The sequence below is a fragment of the Debaryomyces hansenii genome (assembly GCF_000006445.2).
Source record: "Debaryomyces hansenii CBS767 chromosome E complete sequence".
NCBI classification, from domain to species: Eukaryota; Fungi; Ascomycota; class Pichiomycetes; order Serinales; family Debaryomycetaceae; genus Debaryomyces; species Debaryomyces hansenii.
In genome coordinates this window covers 1100309-1116202 of record NC_006047.2, presented here as the reverse complement: position 1 = coordinate 1116202, position 15894 = coordinate 1100309, and the positions used below count along the sequence as shown (strand labels likewise).

General features: G+C 35.7%; 10 protein-coding genes across 10 annotated transcripts; 5 read left to right on the top strand and 5 right to left on the bottom strand. All coding sequences in view use genetic code 12, as the record gives it.

Moving 5' to 3' along the window:
• Positions 1 to 150: 150 nt before the first annotated feature.
• On the top strand, positions 151 to 498 carry DEHA2E14124g (DEHA2E14124p; the record flags this gene model as incomplete). The annotated part of the gene is made up of 1 exon (XM_459919.1): positions 151 to 498. One exon carries the CDS (start codon positions 151 to 153, stop codon positions 496 to 498), a length of 348 nt encoding a protein of 115 aa, XP_459919.1.
• A 14-nt stretch (positions 499 to 512) lies between these two features.
• DEHA2E14102g (DEHA2E14102p) lies at positions 513 to 776 on the bottom strand (the record flags this gene model as incomplete). The annotated part of the gene is made up of 1 exon (XM_002770436.1): positions 513 to 776. The coding sequence occupies one exon, from the start codon at positions 774 to 776 to the stop codon at positions 513 to 515; it is 264 nt and encodes an 87-aa protein (XP_002770482.1).
• Positions 777 to 1281: 505 nt separating this feature from the next.
• DEHA2E14080g (DEHA2E14080p) lies at positions 1282 to 5226 on the top strand (the record flags this gene model as incomplete). Its single annotated transcript, XM_459918.1, has 1 exon — positions 1282 to 5226. The coding sequence occupies one exon, from the start codon at positions 1282 to 1284 to the stop codon at positions 5224 to 5226; it is 3945 nt and encodes a 1314-aa protein (XP_459918.2).
• A 231-nt stretch (positions 5227 to 5457) lies between these two features.
• DEHA2E14058g (DEHA2E14058p) lies at positions 5458 to 6276 on the bottom strand (the record flags this gene model as incomplete). The annotated part of the gene is made up of 1 exon (XM_459917.1): positions 5458 to 6276. The coding sequence occupies one exon, from the start codon at positions 6274 to 6276 to the stop codon at positions 5458 to 5460; it is 819 nt and encodes a 272-aa protein (XP_459917.2).
• A 269-nt stretch (positions 6277 to 6545) lies between these two features.
• DEHA2E14036g (DEHA2E14036p) lies at positions 6546 to 7295 on the bottom strand (the record flags this gene model as incomplete). Its single annotated transcript, XM_459916.1, has 1 exon — positions 6546 to 7295. The coding sequence occupies one exon, from the start codon at positions 7293 to 7295 to the stop codon at positions 6546 to 6548; it is 750 nt and encodes a 249-aa protein (XP_459916.1).
• Positions 7296 to 7586: 291 nt separating this feature from the next.
• Positions 7587 to 9800, top strand: DEHA2E14014g (DEHA2E14014p; the record flags this gene model as incomplete). Its single annotated transcript, XM_459915.1, has 1 exon — positions 7587 to 9800. One exon carries the CDS (start codon positions 7587 to 7589, stop codon positions 9798 to 9800), a length of 2214 nt encoding a protein of 737 aa, XP_459915.2.
• Positions 9801 to 9995: 195 nt separating this feature from the next.
• On the bottom strand, positions 9996 to 10607 carry DEHA2E13992g (60S ribosomal protein L37; the record flags this gene model as incomplete). The annotated part of the gene is made up of 2 exons (XM_459914.1): positions 9996 to 10255; positions 10601 to 10607. 2 exons carry the CDS (start codon positions 10605 to 10607, stop codon positions 9996 to 9998), a joined length of 267 nt encoding a protein of 88 aa, XP_459914.1.
• A 717-nt stretch (positions 10608 to 11324) lies between these two features.
• On the top strand, positions 11325 to 12989 carry DEHA2E13970g (DEHA2E13970p; the record flags this gene model as incomplete). The annotated part of the gene is made up of 1 exon (XM_459913.1): positions 11325 to 12989. One exon carries the CDS (start codon positions 11325 to 11327, stop codon positions 12987 to 12989), a length of 1665 nt encoding a protein of 554 aa, XP_459913.2.
• Positions 12990 to 13078: 89 nt separating this feature from the next.
• On the bottom strand, positions 13079 to 15016 carry DEHA2E13948g (DEHA2E13948p; the record flags this gene model as incomplete). The annotated part of the gene is made up of 1 exon (XM_459912.1): positions 13079 to 15016. The coding sequence occupies one exon, from the start codon at positions 15014 to 15016 to the stop codon at positions 13079 to 13081; it is 1938 nt and encodes a 645-aa protein (XP_459912.2).
• A 418-nt stretch (positions 15017 to 15434) lies between these two features.
• DEHA2E13926g (DEHA2E13926p) lies at positions 15435 to 15716 on the top strand (the record flags this gene model as incomplete). The annotated part of the gene is made up of 1 exon (XM_459911.1): positions 15435 to 15716. One exon carries the CDS (start codon positions 15435 to 15437, stop codon positions 15714 to 15716), a length of 282 nt encoding a protein of 93 aa, XP_459911.1.
• Positions 15717 to 15894: the final 178 nt, after the last annotated feature.

Genomic DNA, 15894 nt, shown 5'->3' with positions numbered 1-15894 from the left:
GTAGCAAAGGGTAGCTGATAATTTTTAATAGAGAATTTTTTTTAAGAGGATGTGAATATCACGTGAGTTTTGGCATTTTCGAGATGAGGTCAAAAACCAACTTAGTCCCAAAAGATAGGCATCCTGAGCAGCTAGTTCATACAATATACGATGGCAAAGCAAACCAAGGGTAACAAGAAGAGTGTGAACAGTAGGCCAAACGGTACTGGTACCAAGAAAACCAGATCTGTACAGAAGCCAGTATCTAAGAGCAAATTAAAGCACCAGTCAAAATCTACCAAAGAGAAAATCAACAGGTTGAATGCCAATATGGCCGAATACAACGAAGTCAAGAACTCCTTAATGAACATACAGAAGCCCACGCCGCCGAAAAATGTGTTAGATGCGAAGGATCTTCAAGAAGATTTGAAAAAGGATGAGGAGCTTAAGGCCCGTAACAAAATCGTCGAAAGCGATATCTCGAAACAATTAGAGTTGATAACGGGAATGGGTTTGTGATATGTCGTCAAGAGTCATAATTCATAATTCATGCTGGGCCATGAATGCTTATATATGTATAGAATTGTCTGCACCAATATATCATCCTGTGTGCAATCCAAGTGTAGTTTATCCAGATCCGATTGCAGGATTCCAATAATCACAAATATTAACCATATGTCTTTCTGACCTGTAGCTACATTTGCGTCGTCTCCTACTCTATGTATATAGCGGTGCAACTTGCCTTTTACTGACCATACAATGCCATATTTGCACTGCGTGTTTTGTTCCATAATCATGTTCACACCTTATTATCCATAATTTTCCACGCATAGCCTATGCCTGTCCAACAATGTGCAAGCAGTAGACACTACATAACCAGAGATGGCCAGGGACGAAATAAGGTACGCCTTGTCAATTAGTCTCCTTTTTGTCGCTTATTTACGTAAACCATATCTACCGATTATGTAAATATACGACAAAGGAGTCGAACGCGACACGTCTCTGTTCTGCAATTAAATTTTAACCTAAAACAGGTTAAAAAAAATTCAACATCTAGATGAATTATGCCTAAAGAATAGAATTTGGATATTTATTCTTCTTTTCAGCAAGTCAAATATAATTGAAAATAGAAGACTTAACAGAAAGTTTTGAAATCAACAAAAATTCCTTCGCTTATAGACCTCAATTGAATTGTAATTGATTGGGATAGAATTGGTAACAAAGTGGACACAGTATTTAATAATATCCATCTTTTGAAATTTTTTGCAGAATTGTCAACTTTTAAAGTTATACAACAAACACATGTCTTCACATCAAAGACAAGATTCGATAGCGTCGTTGAGCTCGACGGCGACGGGTAATATCCATCCACAGAAGATAGGGCCATGGAAGCTAGGAAAGACTTTGGGAAGAGGAGCAACTGGTAGAGTATTGTTGGCCACGCATCAGAGCACTGGACAAAAAGCTGCCGTTAAGGTTGTATCGAAATCGGAATTAAATGACGATGAAATAAATAAGAAGTCTGCGGACGAAGCAGGGTTGCCATACGGTATAGAAAGGGAAATTATCATCATGAAGTTGTTGACGCATCCAAATGTGTTGAGATTGTATGATGTTTGGGAGACATCAAAGGCGCTTTACTTGGTCCTTGAATACGTTGAAGGAGGTGAGTTATTCGACTTGTTGGTTGAAAGGGGCCCGTTACAGGAGGTTGAAGCCATCAAATACTTCAGACAAATTATACTAGGCACCGCCTATTGTCACGCGTTAGGTATTTGTCATAGAGATTTGAAGCCAGAAAACTTGTTATTGGACTCAGGATTGAATGTCAAGTTGGCTGATTTTGGAATGGCTGCTTTAGAAAGCAATGGTAAGTTGCTTGAAACTTCATGTGGTTCACCTCATTATGCTGCTCCTGAAATTGTTAGTGGATTAAAATACCATGGAGCCGCATCAGATATTTGGTCCTGTGGGGTTATATTATTTGCCTTATTAACAGGTAGATTACCATTTGACGACGAAAATATCAGGAACTTGCTTTTGAAAGTTCAAGCAGGTAGTTTTGAAATGCCATGTGAATTAAGTCCTGAAGCAGTGGATTTAATCGATAAAATGTTGACCGTTGATCCTATGAAGAGAATTCCAACTGAAAGGATATTGTCTCATCCTTTATTAACTAAATACCCAATTCCAAACGAAGATTTAATAAGTGTCAAAAGTTTACCTCATCCCGAAACTGCTTATAAGTCTTTAGGTTCGGAAAAGAATATCGATAAACAAATTTTGCAAAACTTGTCCATTTTATGGCACGATAGATCTCAAGGGGATATCGTTGATTGTTTATTAAAGACGGGATCTAATCCTGAAAAGACTTTCTACGCGTTATTAATGAGATATAGACATAACCAGGAAGAATCTGCTGGTTCTTCGCCAACAAGATCAAACTCACAAAACTTTAATAATAAGATTGGAAATAAGGATAATAATAGAAAAAAGAGAATGAGTCAAGTCAGTGCTTCAACGTCGAGAAATAGGCCAGTTCTGTTTCAGTATAAAAATGGAATAAAGTCCTCTATTGGCAATGGAAATGGTAGACTTTCATCAACCTCAAGTGTCAGCAATTCTCCTCGCAAGTCTCCTGTGCGTCGTTCTTCTAACAGATACTCGTTTGCTCAGTCACCCAGAAAGTTTGGTGGAACAAGTGATGAAACAACTCTCCACAGTTCATCAGTTCCCAGAAACATTTATAATGAAATTGTCAGTGCTCAAAGAAATGGCCAAGGTGTTATGCCTCCTCCTTTGCCATCAAAGGATAATATGGATTCTAAATCCAATCCAATTGTTGACGAAGTAAGTAATCAGGATTTATTATCATCGGCGAAAATATCACCAACAAAGAACAAAAGGGGTTCAGTTATCAGAAATAGCATTTCTAAAAACAGGTTATCAAGAAGAAAATCAAGAACTTCGTTTACACCGGGACTTAAACGTAATTCGATAACTACAAAATTATTATCTACTTATGCCAAGTTAGCCGGTGAAACAGATTGGGAATTCATGGATAAGCAAACTAAAAGAACTTCAGCTACCTTCGCTACGTTATGTGATAAGATCTTTAATCAAGAACAATATGATGCAGAAGATGAAAAATTGATTGACGAAGAAGAAAAACAAGCAAAGGAATATGAAAGGTTAATGGAAATAGAAAGGAAAAAACACGAAGCTGAGTTAAGAGCTAGGAAAGAATTAGCTAAACAAAGAAAAAGAGAAAAGAGAAAATCGTTGCTTTCTTCCAGAAAATTATCTATTTTGGTCAAAGACGACGCAAACAACAGTGAACAGGATATAACGGTAACTGATTCGGATGCGCTTTCTCAACCAAAAAGACAATCCAGAAACCAAGCTATGCGTTCAATTTCGGAAGGTCATGGCAAAGAAAGTGATGATTTAACAAAGGAGGACCTTGAGAATTTAAAAAGAAGATCAGTAACTCAACCTACTCCCAGAAGAAGAAAGACTCCAGTTTTAACCAGAAGACCAGTTTCGAGATTGGATCCATTATGGACTGCCTATGAAAATGAAGAGATAGAGAGAGCCCAAGATGCATTGGAAGCTGAATACAGGGATGCTGATTTCAAAACTAAAAAGAAAATTAATAGAGAGTCTATGGTATCGGTTATGGATGATAAAGAGGTTGATAATGAACCACACGTTGATGATGATGCTACTGACGAAGTCCAAGATGAGGAAGCAGTTAAGGCCAAATCTCGCGGTTATGAATTGCCTGAACCAGACATGGAAAGATCTGATTTAAGTGATGAGTATATGAGTGAGATCAGAAAATCTAGATTATTGAATTCACAATTGAACATAAATGCAATTGCCAATGGTGAAAAAGAAGTTAAGTCAGAAAAGAGACAGGATAAAGAACCTAAAACTCTTATTGGTGACGTCAGAATCCCAACAGTAACAAGAAAATCGAGATGTTTTACCAATTCAAACAAAAGATTGTCTGTTCTAAGTATGTACTCCACCAAACAATCGTATCGTGATTTAAATTCAATTTTAGGTGATGAAAATGACGAGAATAATGACGTAGAGGGGCAATTACCACAGTTAAGAACCAGTTTTGCTGATAGATTGGATAGAGCCGGATTAGCAGATGCTGAAGAAGAGGACGACGAGCCATTAGATGAAGGTTCTATCATGGATTTTGATCAACATCTCGCTAATAAGCGTTCTTCATATTACGCTGGTGACAAGTCTAGAAGACAATCAAGATATTCCACAACAAAAAGAAATTCTCAAGCACCAACTGTTGATGTTCCAGCTATTCCAAAGAAGTCAAACAAGGAGCGTGATAGAGAAGATGATACTTTTGTTACTAAAGATGACGATGTTCATAGAAGAAAGAGTGCTTATTCTGCAAAAGGTGCTAATAATAATGATGATGAGGATATGATATTTGAGAATATAAAATTGCCCAACGAAGATAGAAGACAATCGGCATCTACTGCGAAGTCAAACAAAAAGAAGTCATTCCAACCTAGTGCTGAGTCTATGTTAATACCTAATGTTGATAATATTCCTGAAGATGCTAAAACGCGAAAGCCAGATCCACGCTCTCAGCCATATGAAAAGGTTCGTAAACCTAAGGTTTCTAATGGAGAATTAAAATCCACAGGTCCAGAAGGCCAAGTTAAAAATCCATTAGAAGATACCACAAACGAGCCTAGGGAGAATCAAAAGAGAAAGGGATCTATTTTCCGTAAGTTATCATGGGGATCCAAAAAAACAATGGACAATTCAGCCGCCCAATTGCCATCTCCAGCAGATTCTAGGGCTCCATCAGTCGAAGAAAAGCCAAAATCAAAATCAGGATTCTTTAGATGGTTCTCAAGTAGTTCAAATCAACCAGGTATTGAATCTGAGATTAGAAGGTTTAAAGCAATCTTACCAAAACAAGAGATGTCATCAGCTTTATTTGCATTATTAAATTCTTGGTCTAATTTTGGATTAAAAAATTTAAGAAATGATACAGTTGGTTATAATATAACAGGTGAAATTTCAAAAAATAATGCGTTTAATTTGAAGAATTGTAAGTTTAGAATAAAGGTTAATCCAAGAGAATTTAACCAAAAATCTGAAATTGTTTGTGCAAGAGTTAAAGGGTCGAAGGTTACTACTGATACCTTATTTAAAGAAATTGAGAAGGTCTTACAAAAGGAGGGAGTTATGGACATTTAATCCATATTGTATACTATATAATTTTTATTCGATTTTTTTGATTTTATATAACGCACTATTTATTTGGTATTTAGAAGTATAATGTATACTAGTTTTTATTTTTGATGTAAGATAAATCTATTTAACTATATGGAGTTTTTGCCCAGTTGTAGGAAGTAGTTAAAGGATACATACTTGCCTTGGCTTTTTTTATTCCTTTAATAAATACTTTATGTTTATTTTAAACACACTCTATTCCAGTTCAGCAACACGAGAAGAATCTGAAGCAGGCAATTTGACAAATGAATGATTATCAAACATAAGAACAACCTCCGAATTATCATTATCCTTGGAAATAATAAACTTACTAGTACTTGCGTCAGGTTGTTTTTTTGGCTCAACAAAAGTAGGTCCAATGGTGTCTGTAATTTCTCCGACACCCCATTGAGTCAACATAGAAGAGAACGCAGTAGCTAACGCAATTTCCCTGTCAATCTTGTTTTCGTCAATCAATACTTCAAAGTCAAACTTGAATTGTCTCATCAATTTTACTTTAGCTACCCTTTCTCTAATCTCTTCAACGCCACCATTTGGGTTAATGACCTTTTCTAAAAACTTGGAGCCTCTTATCCATGCGTATTTTGCACCATCATTGGTATAGAAGCTTCGATTTCCACCGCTTAAACCAAAGTCAACGCTTATGTCACGGTGGGAAATTCCTGCCTTGGAATGGAAATCGACAGAGCTACTAAATATCCCAGAATTGATAGTAGCTACTTCTCGTCTTTCAGGAAATGTTAACATATTCCAAACAGGATTGATGGCCGACAATCTTTCAATTGTATACAATTGTACACCGTCATTCCCGAAAACCTTAATATTTCTTTGTTTGTCGTTTCTGTCACGACGAACATAAAAGGGGATTGGATGGTCATCCAATGGAACCACAGTTGCAGCTGAAGTATGAATATCTAGCAAATTCTTCATCCGTAATTGTTCTAAAACATATGTACTAATCGTGAGTGCAGTGTATAAGCCATGAACAGCACCAGCTTGAATAACTTGTGACATCTCTAATGAAGTTGAATAAGGATCTAAATTAAATGAATGAAGTGTGAAGAATTAAAGGAGTATTTATGTGTATTATAAGATTAAGTACAAGTCGACCGGCTTAGGTGCAAATACAATTTCCACAAACTAGAAGTGTCGCAAATATATATATATTGACATCCTTACACCAACGTTAATACACCAGATCCTAGTTACTAAATGCAATTTATTAATATATACTAAGACACAAGAAATGAACGCCAGGATATAGGATCAGAGAGAAATAAAGTTTAGAAAATACCCCAAACATCTTCACAACCATGACAGAATTTAGAACATGCAACCGAAGCAGATAATGGATAATCTGAAAGACCTATTTTCTCATCAACGAACTCATCAGCAAAATTATCTTTACCTCTTGCCATAGCACCAACAAAAACACATATGCTTTCATCCTCGTCCAAAGTAGTTACATAGTCTTGGACTCTTCTGATTTCTGCGTCAAACGATAAAGTGATCTTACGACACTTGGTTGGTAAATGGTCGGTAATTGGATTTTTGATAACTTTTAATAATTTTTCTTCAGAGTTAACAGAACGAATACTCAATTTATGTAACAATTGCACCATTAATCCTGAGAATCTCTTGAAAGTTCTTGGGATTCTGACTGTAGGATTTACCTCTATTAAAACACCTCTGGCAGTTTGAATATATACCTGCAATTTACCAGCTTTATTTATAGGAGAATCTAATAATGTCAATAAACATTGATGCGTGATATCAGGTCTAGCTTCTGCGATATCTCTGCCCATCTTTCTCAACAAACCTTGGTGATCGTCACAGTTCAATAACGCAAATTTATCTCCACTTTGTCCTTTACTGCTCATCTTATGTGTTTCCAAACATGCTTGTGATAATACCACGACTAATCTCTTGGTGGTTTTATCCCTTGAGCTAATTGCTGTTGGTTGGACTGGAACAAGCGATGCTGGAGGAGCCGATGGCTTCTCCTGTTTATTAACTTCAGTATTTTCAGCCATTTTTTTTAATGACTATCAAGTATATTATTGGAAATGCTGAATAATGTCACCTAAACTATGTATGACTATTAGAACTGACAAAGTTTTAATGCTAGTCAATTATACTAGTTATTACGATCTCGAAGAAATTTTTCATCAGAAATAAATTTAGAGATGAGCCGCAAAGTGTTTAGAGACAAAAAGTGCACGACTAACTTTTATAGATAGCACTATTATGGTATCTATATACTGTTAAATACGTATTGTTCATCATTTCAAATAGAAATGGAAATATCTTAAGAGAGCAGAACTATGTCGCTTTCAGATGATGATTTTGATGACGATGACGATGAAATTTTACTTGCATTAACTAAATCCAAATCAACCCAAAACAGACGAGTAACAACTCCAAATAGTATTGACAAACCAACACAGAATAGTAATAGTACACAGCTACCCAACATTGATGTTCAAGCTAGATTGAACCGTTCAGACGGGGAGATTGCCATACTTCGAGCACAGCTTCAACAATTGCAAAATCAAAAGCAGGAAGACTTGAATAAATTGAAAGAATCACATAACATTAGTAAAGTACAAAATGACGAACAATTGAAAGCGCTTAAGTTCACGGTACAAAAGTTAGAAGATGAAAGGAAATTCTTGAACAATGAGCTTAGGGGTGCAACAGCATTAAAAAGAAGAAAGCTTCCTAGTAGGGCAGACGATTCGATGATGGATATAGACGTGATGCCTATTCTGGATACACAGCAAGCGAATGGAACACGATATCAGCACGAGCGTGCAGAATCTATCGAACCGGAGACAGAATTAAGGCCGATATTGCCTCAAAAGATTATCAAGATACAAAATGATGCGTCGCTCTTTACTGATCATATTTGGAATCATTGTATAAATGGAAGTAAACGATCGACACTTAACTATCTCAGCAAGATCTACGTGGATATTGATATTCTGGTGCATGACTTTAAAACACATGCGAAAATGCCATTATCTACTGCCATTACTGAATATCTCATGTTGAAGAAAAATCTGAGATTGGATGAATTAGTTGCCGAATTTACGCAAACTTTATCTGACTTGGTAGATATTCTTTTGGAGAAGAAACTCATATTATCAATTCCGTTTTTGCTAGCCTTGATACATGCGTCATTGAATTTCCGATCATCTGCAGTTAGTCAAACATCTATTAAATCATTATTGGAATCAATTTGTAAATTAGCACTAAATTTTACTTTCTTACTAGACTCAAGTCAAGATGAGGAAGATTTCATAAATTATCATGATGTGCCTAATCAAGTTATGGTCTTGGAGAAGTTTGCACTCATATGTTGTCTTGATATAATAGAAAAATTGATGTCTTTATCCTCACTTTTTGGGGCAAAATTTATTGAAACCATTTGGAAGGAGAACTATGTTAGAGTCGAGTTATTTAGAAAATGCCTACCAGAAAACACTGAAAGATTCAAAAATCTTGCTCAGATTAATTTAATTTATAACTTTGTTGAAATATTAATGTCATCAATAAGTGAAACTACATTTGCATATAATGATACACCTAATAAGATACTGGATGAATCGATAATAAATTCTCTTTTAAAAGTATTTCTTATTGAATTACCTGTTAAAGATGATTTTATGTTCTATGGATTAAATAGGATAATGGGAAACAACATTGATTTCAACAAAATTGACTCTATAATACCGACGTCCGAAACGCTACTAAATCATTCAATGATATCTAGACCTTGCCCTATACCCTATGAATATTTACAAGAAAGAATGGTACCAATCAAAAAAGAAAGTAACTTGACCAGCAAAGATTCACAAATGAATCAACTAGCATTCGAAGTACAATCAAATCATGAGTACCATGTTCTTGATCTAAGGCTAAAGGTTGCTACTTTGTTAGAGTCTTTTATTGTCACAAAGTCAAGTACACAGATATTTGAACTGAAGGAATATATCAAGTCCATTGTTCGAACCATAGGGTTTGAACAGGTCTTCATAATGAGGTCTCCTAGATCTAAGACGATATACTTGAGGATTCAAATTATAGCCGTGCTAGTTAGAATTCTCAATTATATTTCTTCGGAGGTTCGAGGTTTAAATAATTTGATTTATCCTGAAACCTTATACGAAATATTTGTTATACTTCTGAGGATTGCGTTTGGATCCAACTCGTTATCTGCGGAAGCACATAGTCTACTTTTGGAAATCAGAAGCAAGCACAAGTACGACAAGCTGGTTTTCAACGATGACTGCGAAAGAAAAGCACGCGAGATAAACCATATAACATTTAGTAACCTACATACTGATGGCAAATTGGTTGCAGATATCGAAAGTGAATTGGCCAACGGGTTAGAGTTCCCATACGAAACCGATACCATTGAAGTAGCCCGGGAAATATTGGACCTCTGCGTCACCCATGAGGAAGCGGATAATTTGTACTTCAACATGAATAATGAAGACTTAAACTTTGACGAAATGGCCCTAGTCGATGACTGATCTACAAAATATATTCTCAAACAAGCACCAGATATGATACAAATATTTTATTTATGATATACGTAAACTTCAATACATAACGAAAATCAAATAATCTGTGAATTATTTAATGATAAATTAACATCGAATAAAAAGCAACCTTTTATTACATTAAAATTCTTTATTTATTAATTGTCTTGTAAATAATCATTTAATTTAAGCGGATTGAGGTTTAGCGACACCGGTTTGGAAGCCGTTCTTAAATCTTCTAGAAACGTGCTTCAAGTAAGCCATACGACCAGTACCGGTAGTTCTTCTTCTCTTAGCCTTTGTAGCCCAGTTGTGAGATCTCAATTTAGCAGCTGGGTATCCACAAGAAGCACAGGTCTTCTTTTGGACGTGGAATGAACGCTTACCACATCTGTTACATAAAACGTGGGACTTGTTGTGACGTTTACCTAAAGATGGAGTACCTTCTATTAAAGGTGTTAGTATTACTATTTTGTGTGTTTTATCCACTCTATCTGTATGAATGTGTACGGTACTAATGACGATTTATGTCCCATTTATCTCCTATTCATATTCCTTCTATTTGCCCCTGATTCATATTCTCCTTATTACTCTCTTTTAAAATTAGGATGTATCGCTTTCCACCATTATTCAACGTCCATCTTCTGTTATCTTATGTCTTCATCCATTTTTCTTCTCTGTCATCATCTCATCTCTGTATTCGCTCATTCAATACTTCATACACATTCAAAAATCAAGTAGTGGTCTGCTATCGTTTTAGAAACGTTAGACTCATATAGATCCTCACATACTACTCATGTTGTCTAATTATTTATGTAGTTATTTGATCAAAACTATGCTAACCTTCTTTTACAAAATTTTCACTTACAATACCTACTACGACTGGCTTGGTGCGTAGTAGTGAAAATTTGATGTTTTGTCACGTGTGGTCGGGTAACTCTCGGTCAACTTTTTGTGAGAAATCGTCCAATGCTTTTTGTGTGACGTATATATATTCGCCTGGTCATATCACCTGATATGTGACTGTTTTATTTTTAAATGACAAGATCGTTGGGGGGTACAGCCCTTCGGTGGGCCTCGGCTAAACTCTACTGCTGTCATTTTATCGGGCATTTTACCCTGAGGTTATGCAAACGCGTTTGTTCAGCGCGTCCATACAGACAGATATAAACAAACAAACAAACAAACCGTCAGTACACCAGTAATAAGGACGATTGGCAAGTATACGTTATGTAGGAGAATCAGTCGTGAAAGAGTGATTGTTTTGATTCATACGAGAAGAAGCGTGACAGTCGGTGGGTAAACTGCATAACATTCGGTCATTTGTCGGTCATATAGTCAGCGCAAAACATATGGTCATACCAGACCCAGCCGCAAATTTTCTAAACAAAGTAGCAGACAAGTACCAGAATAAACAAGTCATTAATATCATTAATTCTGATTCGCATAGTTATCGATACACACAATCTATTAGGATAATACGATACCTGGCGACTAGTTATATTGGACATATAAATGAGTAGTAATTATCAATTTCCACCATCGTCGCCGTTGATGAGTGGCAGTGGCGGCTACGACGAGGAGCACGATCCGTTTGCGATCGGGAGCAAAGGTGAAAAGGGCATGGTAGACAGGGGTAGAGTGAACTATCCTACGCCTAATCCATCGTCTAGTGTGGGTCGGTCTTCGTCATTAGGCAGAGGAGATGAGGATGAGGTCAATTTGTCAGTGAAGCCCAAAAAGTCAGTTTCGTTCAACTTGGTACTGTCAACACCAGCAAAACAACGTAAAGAAAATACTTTTGGGCAACAGAAGCCACAGAAGGTTAAAATAAACAGGGATTTCAATATATTGGATCCTGATGCCAAGGTTTTAAGAGTGCCATTACTTACCAACAAGACTTCGTTGTTGATTGGGAGATCTTCGAAAGCGTGTGATTTTTATCTCAATGCTAAGGATAAGACAATTTCGAGAACCCACATATCTATTTCATACGACCAGCACACGAACCAGATGAACTTGCACTGTTTGGGTTATAACGGGTTTGCCATGAGAATCCCAAAGCCATGCGTAGTTTATGGCACCAATAACAAAAATGATTACATATTGATGGAGAACAAGAGTGCACCATTATCTGTCGATGGTCTTGAACGTTTAGGACTCACCGTTACCCCACGTACGATAACGTTGGAATCGAATCATACCGAGTTTGTGGTCAACAGAAACGAGTCGGTCACTTTACCAAAATTGAATAACGTTCTCATTGAAATCCGCAATAACTTAATATTGTTGAATCCGGTTGAAGATGAGGAAGACTTAACTGATGACGAGACCCCTGTCTTAATTAATAAAACTAAACCTGCTGAAACAATGGTTGACAGTAGTCCAACAATCGTCAAGCCTGTTTACCATACCCCGGATCACGTTAACCTACAATCATTGCCCCATACTCCGTCAAAGACGGAATTTAAATGTACCTCAGAAGAGTCGACTCCAATTTCATATATCAAACGTAACTTTTCAGATTCCTCAATCAAAAAGGCATTAGGATTCAAGCCCTTTGAAATACATCAAGATCAAAAGCCACAAGTTTCAAATGATGATTCTTCAAACAATGTCGATATGTTTATAAAAGAATCGACGCCTACAACAGGGGAGGTGGTACAAATGCCAACAACACCATTAGGTGATAAATCAAATACTTTCAGTAAACCTAATACCCCAAAGAGAAGGGCACATTCTGAAGAACCCCAAAAGCCAATGAAAAAGAAGAAGAAATCGCAACAGCCACAAAAAGTTGAGATTGACCAATCTTGTATTGAAGGTATTCAAAATATTCCAGAAATTAACAATATATTAGTCAACCATCTTGCATTCTCTAGGTTATCTTCGACTCCTGCATCCTTTTTAAATACTATAAGTGCGATTACCTCCGAACTATCATTGAAACAGCTCAGAGTTATTTTACACAATGTCAAATCGATTGGTATCATTTATAGAGAAGGCAAAGATGCTGCTGGTAAACCATTAGAAGAGGAATATTATTATATGCCTGAAAATGATGATGATACTGAGAGACCTAAGTTAGTCTCCAGTATCAAAGGACATGGTGGCTTAAGATCATGTAGAAGAACTCATAAGCAATATTATTGGAAAAAGCCAGCCCCAATCAAAAAGTAATAATTGTGTTCTTGTATGTATCATAGATTGTTTTATAGTCATTTGTATTCTAAATATATGTTTATTTTGCTATTAAAATTTTGCAACCATTACAACGAATATATACTTGAACTCGCGTCAACCTTTTCATTAAAGGGATCTATATGAGGATAACCATATTCCTTTCTTTGTTCTGTTGTCAAGGGTTTAGGGTTTCCGATCGTTGGTTCCCCTTGTATCTTTTCAGGTTTGCGTGCTTTGCAGTTTGAGGAGCTTCTATACCATATTAATGTGAGTCCTATAATTATTTGCAAAATCCAGATTCCTAGTATAGCAGAGGATATATACAATTCAATAAGCAAACTCTTCTTATATGTATCGAGTAAGAAGGTAATGCCGCTCGTGACGTTATCGGTGAGCTTATGAATGCCGTGATTATCTTTGGAATAGTTAGTCATAAAGTCTTCGGTTAAGTTTTTGGGTAACTGTGGTAGAGATACTGACAAATTTTCAACTATCCATGTTAATCCTTGTTCAATCTTAATGAGTTTTCTCCCAATAGTACAATATACTAATGTATTAACCGGCTTACTAAATGGTGTATTAGCAAATACTGAGTTAATAGTAGTATTCATTTTCATTAGGAAATCATTTATAGTTGAGTTTACCGACGTTGATGCAGTCCTTATATTACCAAACAATTCATCATTTATCAGTTTCTGTTGTGATCCAATATAACTATTTGTCTCCTTTATGTAACTAGAGGTTGCGTTATCCATTAAAGTAATAATTTGAGTCTTAAACCCGGTCAATTCTGTTGTTAGGCTTTTAAAGCTTTTCAAGATGATTTGGAGGATAATGAATTGTAGCATCACTGTAAATAAACCAGCAAGACCAATAATGAGCACCGTTAACGAGTAGGGCGTTGTAATATAAGATAGTAACCAGTATAGATTATCTTTTCTAGAAGGCGGTATAGTGACAAATTTTTCAATATAATAAATTAAGCTGCTATTATATTTATTCATTATGTTCCTTGTCAGAACAAAATATGATTCTTGATTCTTATCTGCAAGTATTTCATTTATCATTCTTTGGGATTTTCTCCATTTGAAATATTCAACAACAACTAACGAGGCAATAGCAAACATTGCCATGATAAGTAAAACAATTATAATTATATTTGAGGTGAACTGGACCTTTTTGGCTAAGTTAGAATAGAACTTGTCTATATCTAACGAGTTTGAACAAAAATTAACAGGTGGAGTGCTTGCTAACTTCAATTGGTCCACCGTGATGTTTTTAAAGTGAGCCAGTTCATTAAGCTCCTGAGTTATTATTTCAAAAGGTTTACTTACAAGCTTCGATGTATTTTGTAATTCGTTGAAATCTGGTACTTTGTCTTTAAAATTATCGATGTCTGTAAGTACTGAATTGGGAATTTTTATATTTTGCAATGCTTTTATAGATAGATTAACTTTATCCACGTATTCAGTAGAATCTGTGTCTTGATTTGTAAAGAAGGATTTTACTTTATCAACTCCAGAGAGCAACGTATTAATAACTTTCAGGAGTCCATTCAATCCATCTTGTATGTCTTCGCTTACTGAAATAATAGTTTCGTTTACCGATTTAAGAACCAGCTGAGTAGAATCTAATGCAAAATCGACGGTCCCACCAATCGCAGCTGTCAAGATACAAATATATGTCCCCAAGAATATATCTATGTAAAACACAATTAACAGCTTTATGATAGTTATTATTGTCATTAGCATCTTCAATGATTGCATTTTCATGCTATTTAAAGTGGACGCAACCATATGGTTAATAACCTTGGATAGCTGCTCTGGCAATGAGGCTATTACCGTAGAATATGTATCAAGCGAAGTACATATTGATTCTGTGTAGGCTTTGAAATTTGTCAAATTTGATAGGATTGAGTTCGTAAATAGATATATTTTGATAGTCATAAGGACTAATATTATTGTATACTTGTTGAACCATACCTGTGAAAGTATCTCGTAATAGTTCAAGAATTGTTTCTTCATATCTCTTTTTCTTCATTCACATAAATTATATATTCCTTGAACATAAGAATACGATAGGAATATATATTTAAATATAATAATACAGAGCTAAACATGATTGAAACAAACATGAAACACATTTCCAAGAGTACTAAAGATAGACTTAATTAGTATCCCATTCAGCTTGTACTATTTAAAAATCTTAAATTGGGTCATTATTCAATAAGCATGGAGTTCAATGCCATGTTGGTACATTTCAAATACCAAGTAGTTGCTTCTAGGAAGTAGTAAGTGAATAATTGATGTAAAAATGTCGCGTTATGGTGGCAAGATAGTATGCACGACATTAGTAAAATGTCGCATTATCTAAACGTCAATAAATGAATTTTGACAATACAATTATATACTTCTTTTTATTTTAGTAATAGCAACAACTATCATGTCTGATAACGAAAATCAACCAAAGGAAGAAAAGCCAGATAACACTCATATTAACTTGAAAGTTTCTGACGGGTCAGCTGAAATCTTTTTCAAGATTAAGAGGTCTACCCCAATGAGAAGATTGATGGAAGCTTTCTGTAAGAGACAAGGTAAAACCATGGATACGTTAAGATTTTTAATTGACGGTGCTAGAGTTGGCCCAGACAATACTCCAGATGACTTGGATTTGGAAGACGGTGATGTTATCGAAGCACATCGTGAGCAAGTAGGGGGGTGTTAGGATTCTTATTTGCTCAACGAATCATGGGTGATATTGCGAACGAAGTGTAGTATATAGGGGCAACTTTTGAAGCCACGTATTAAGCCAGGAGTTATAGGTTTTTATACTACAATATTACGATCTTATAGAAGCTTGAACAACTTGTAGGACTGTAAATGATCATGTGATGAAAGGATAC